General features: G+C 61.9%; 1 protein-coding gene across 1 annotated transcript in view; it reads right to left on the bottom strand.

The window, feature by feature from the left end:
* SBF1 (SET binding factor 1) overlaps positions 1–4,813 on the bottom strand; it is a gene marked incomplete at its 5' end in the record, with an annotated part of 25,040 nt that overhangs the window by 13,950 nt on the left and 6,277 nt on the right. Inside the window, 9 exon segments of the mRNA XM_014591250.2 lie at positions 2,018–2,155; positions 2,298–2,494; positions 2,790–2,997; positions 3,106–3,242; positions 3,367–3,542; positions 3,910–4,037; positions 4,233–4,428; positions 4,501–4,574; positions 4,651–4,813. Of these exon segments, the coding sequence (XP_014446736.1) occupies positions 2,018–2,155; positions 2,298–2,494; positions 2,790–2,997; positions 3,106–3,242; positions 3,367–3,542; positions 3,910–4,037; positions 4,233–4,428; positions 4,501–4,574; positions 4,651–4,813 (1,417 nt within the window).

The following is a 4,813-nucleotide window of genomic DNA, read 5'->3' as shown; positions in this document are numbered from 1 at the left end:
GGAACCAGCAGTTAGCGTAATGGCTATGTCGCTGGACTCCCACGCAGTCGACCGCGGTTCGCATCCCGGACCTGGTGGCTTAAAACACGGCGGGCACGTGTGTGTGCGTGCCCAAGATCCCGAGAGGAGAATGGAAGAGAAGGGATTGCGGCGTGACCATCCCCCCTGGGGGGTGATTTCTCGCTTTCTGTCTCTCTGTCTCTGTCTGCCTGGTGAGCGCACGCGCCCTATAGCGAAAACCTCTCCAAAAAAAAAAAAGTGTCCAAAGGGTATGAGGGGAGGCACAGGTGCTAGAAACCCATGACCATTGGGGGAGGGTGGCCCTATAGTAGGCTTTCTGGTGGCAGAGGCAGAGATGGCCCAAGGGGCACTGCTGAGTAAGTGACAGCCCACACAGGGGCAGGGGCTAGATTCCAACCACAGACAGGGCTACAGACCTGGACAGTCAGCTCACAGGAGCTGGGTGGGCAGGGGGCGCAGAATCAAGGGCAACACTGGAATTCTGGACAGTTCTGTCTGGGGGTGATGCTACCAGACCCTAAAATTCCTCAGCTGTCTCAGTGTGCTCACAGGTGCTGTGAAACCCCACAAGCTCAGGGGTAGGGACTGAGAGGTGAGTGGGTGACGCCAGGCCAACTCCAGGTGTGTGCACAGACGGTCTACACCCACCTTTGGGCAGCACAGGCACTGCGTCTGGGGAGGGAACAGGCTGGGCAGGTGAGAGTGGGTGTGGCGAGCTCCAGTGTAAGAGCCTCCCAGATTTTACTCCACTAGTGCCGAGACGAGACATCCCAGCCCAGAATGTGAGATGCCATCAGATGGAAGTCTACAAGCACCCAAGACCCACGTGGGTTGTACAGTGGGTGGAGTTTTACGCCCTAGGGCCAACGCTCAAGAGTCCCAGCATTTCTCATTCAGGCCAAAAGGATGAGCCAGCCAGAAGAGGGGCGGGGGAGAGGCAGATCAGGGAGTGGGTCGGGCTGCTTGAGAAGAGACCCGAGGGGAGGAAGCCACGTCCCAACGTGAACTCCCTCGCTGCCCTTACAGGACTGCCCATATGCCCCTTGGGTCCTGGTGGGTTTCGTTTCTTGCCTAAAAGCTTCTCCAGCATCCAGCCCCTATGACACGTGTCCCAGACCAAAAAAAGTGTCCAAAGGGTATAAGGGGAGGCACAGGTGTTGGAAATCCACGACCACTGGGGGAGGGTGCCCCTATAGGCACTATAGCAGGCTTTCTGGTGGCAGAGGCAGGGATGGCCCAAGGGACACTGCTGAGTAAGTGACAGCCAGGCCCTGCACAAACGACAGGCGCTGGAACAAGACACAGCCACACCCATTCCAGTACCACCAAGCATGGGAGCGACCGTGAGGAGACAGCCGGAGCCTGGGGCAGTGAGAAGGCTTGGTCACTCCTCTGCAAAATGGGGTGTGGGCCCACTTCCCAGGAACACGGCATTTCACAGAGCTATGACAACGCCAGCTCCTGGACAGGGAAGGCCAGGACAGAGAGAAACGTGGGTGTGGGCCCACGTGTGACAGAGGCTGGCCTGGCTGTCTATGCCTGGCCGCGCCCATGGAGGTGTGTGGTGAGGGGGCAGAATAGCGAGACTAGCACAGGCAAGGCCCAAGGACGCGAGACAGAGGAGGGCAGAGGCCGAGGGGCATATGGGGCTGGGCGAGAAGTCCTGAGGATAGCTTTGATGGGGCGGGCCGCAGTAATAGTGGGAGGGGCTGGGCATGATTCAAGGGCTACGGGTCACAGCCAGATGCTCCGTGTGCAGGGGTAGCACTCAGGGCCCGCAGCCTGGCAGGACACAGGATGTGGCAGTTTAGAGAAAGACAGGCAGGTGGGGAGGCAACTGGGGAGAGAAGGGGCCTCGGGAGCTGCCCCACAGGCACCAGAGGGGCCTGCCCTGACCAAGGCTACTTTCACTCTCTACTGACCTACCAGCCGTAAATGCTGCCACAGTCCCCCCTCAAAGCCCTCCCTGCCCACCTCCTGCCCCCAAGCACCTCACCATGACTGCCCATGTGAGCCGAAGAGAAGCCGCTCAGCGTGTTACGTCCGGAGGCGTCGGCGTAGCGGGGCATGGCGCTCACTACAGCCTGCAGATACTTCTCCTGCTCCAAGCTGCTGGAGTCGGCCTGGGACTGGCCTGAGAGAGAAGGTGGGGCTGGAGGAGGGCAAGGTGGAGCAAGATGGAGGGAGGGGATGGGCTCGATGGAGGAGATCAAGGTGGAGCAACCTGGAGGGGGGGGCCAGAGGAGGGCACGGGAGGGCTGACGCTGAGTGCTTACCCGGAGAAGGTGCATTCTGGGCCTTAAACAGGCCAACGACCCCCTTGCCATGCAGGCCACCAGAGCGCAGGAGCACAGCCTTGGAGCGCCCGCTGCGCCAGCAGACCACAGGGAAGCGGTTCTGGCGGTAGCAGCGAGACACACGCTGCAGGGCGTTGTCCTGGACACTCTGAGGAACGATGAGCAGCCCCGGGTAGCTGCAAGAAGGCCCACGAGGGGCTCACACTCAGATCAGGGAAGGAACAGCCAAAATGTGGCGGGGCAAATGGGTAGCCCACATCTGCCCAGCACTCACAGGCCAAAGGCACTTTCCACACCCGCCACCACCACCGTGGGCCCAGCCTGCGCTCGCCCTCTCATCTGGCAACCTCTGCAACTGACCCTCTGCCCTCTTCCTCCTCCATGTTCTTCATCCAGCCAGGAGCCATGGCCCAAGTTCTGCCCACCATGAGGCCAGTCCTGACTCCCTGGCGGCTCCCAGCCAGCCCTCACCTGCGGCAGATGGCATACATGCGGTTGACAGGGGAGATCCGGAAGGGCTCGGACTTGGCGCGGCTCAGGCTGCTGCTTAGGGTGCCCAGGCCAAGGCGCTGGTAGTCACGGCAACATGCCCTCTCCACCAGGCTGCTCATGGTCATGCGATCTGAGGGCTTCAGCGCTGAGGACGGTGTGAGTGTGCTGGGCTCCAGCTCTTCTGACACTGCAGGCCAGGCACATGAGGGTCGTCACCCAGAGGCCACCAGATGCCTCGCCTCCATGCAGGAGCTGTCATCCAGAAACTGCCAGGACTGCAGCCTCCTGTCCCCACCTGAGATCTCATCTTCCTGGTCCTCAGGCGGGGGCTGGCCCCGGTGCTCCCAGTTGGGGGGGTTGTATTTCTTCCGGGTGACATACTGCCGCCCAATGGTCTTCTTGGCATTCTTCACCAGGTTCCGGGAAAAAGTTCTAAGGCACAGAGGGTCAGCAGAGGGGAGAAGGAAGGTTGTGGGGACAAGGGCACAGAGGTCTGGAGTCTGGGCAGGCACACAGCAGACACCCACCAGTCCCAGCCCTGGGACTTGCTCCATACCTGAGAGAAGGACCCTTGTCCTTGGCAGCTCGGGGTGGCTGGCCAGGAGTGTGGGCGCCCAGGGTGAATGCGAAGGTGCCCCGCAGGTCTGGGGGGTACCGCAGCTTGTGCAGCTGCTTGCGGAAGAGCTCAGCGCTGTCAGACCCCACCTCCTCGTCAAAAGCCATTTTCAGCAGCTGCATCAGAAAAGGCCCTCAAGAGTACGAGTAACCCCAAGGTTGACTGAGGCTCCCCAACTCCCTTCTCACTGCGGCCACACCATGGGTGAGGCTCTGGAGGCCCCGTGCCCGTGACACTCCAAGCCCAGTGTAAGCCACGAAAGGGCCACTGGCTACGTGACAAGGTCCGTGCTCTAGACATGGCCTTGAGGGTCAGGATCCCAAAGACATAGCAAAAAGGTGGCACACCAGGTGGGCAGAAGACACCGAGCTGTGCGCGGCAGGGCCTCAAGCTGGCCGTCCTCTCACAGCGGCTGCTGGCTGGGGCTGGCTCAAAAGCAGCTCACACTTTGGGGAAGGCCAAGCTCGGCCAGCTGTGGCCCACCTGGAATGTGCAGGAGCGCAGCTGCAGCCCGTCCTGCAGGAGCTGGTCCACCGGGGCTGGGGTGCTGATGCGCTTCTCCTTGGTCAGCGCGGCCACAGGGAAGGAGCGGACCACCACCTGCTCCCCCACTGCGACAGGCAGGACACGGGGTCAGCGGGGAGGTCACAGTATCCAGGGGCCACATTGTGGGCAACGCGCTGAGAGGAGGGCAGACAAGGGCCCACCTCCCACAGGGACACTGCACCCTTGAGAAGGGGTGGAGGAGCTGGGAAAGCCCTACCCCCAAAGACCTGACAGGGAGGAGAGAGGGACAGAAGACTCACCCAGGGGGTCAGTGGGCATGCCCGTGAAGATGACCCGGTATGTGGTGAGGAAGACGGCGCCCTCTGCCGGGAGCAGTGCAGGGCCACCCCCGCTGCCCCCTGCCCCCTCCTCACGTCCATCCGGCAGCAGGTAGACACGCAGGCCATCCAGCACGCACTCCTCCCCAGGCAGCAGGCGTGGCCGCAGCAGCTTGGGCTACTCAGGGACAGGAGCAGTCTCAGAGGCAGTCCAGGCCTGGTGCCCACAGCCTCACCTGGGCCCACTCACCTTCTGAATGGGGGGCAGCCTCTTGCTCTCACGGTGCACAGCCTCCAGGGTCTCGATGTGCATCTGGACTATGTCTGGGGAGAGGAGTGTTCACCCTGGGCTCCAACACCTGCCCACCTGCAGGGAGTGCACCCACGCCCGACCCCGTACCTGGCACCATGACGTGCAGCCCCTTGAGGTGGTCGCTGGTGACGCCACTCTCTGTGCAGACCTTGTCCACAAAGCGGTTGATGAAGCGGACCACAGCGCCAGCCACGTCACAGGTCTCCGCGTCCTCAAAGCCACTCTCCGTGTCGTAGCTTTCAGCCACACT

The sequence above is a fragment of the Tupaia chinensis genome, unplaced genomic scaffold (genome assembly GCF_000334495.1).
Source record: "Tupaia chinensis unplaced genomic scaffold, TupChi_1.0 Scaffold000548_1, whole genome shotgun sequence".
NCBI classification, from domain to species: domain Eukaryota; kingdom Metazoa; phylum Chordata; class Mammalia; order Scandentia; family Tupaiidae; genus Tupaia; species Tupaia belangeri.
The sequence above is the reverse complement of the archived record's forward strand: the minus strand, read 5'-3'. Positions and strand labels throughout refer to the sequence as shown.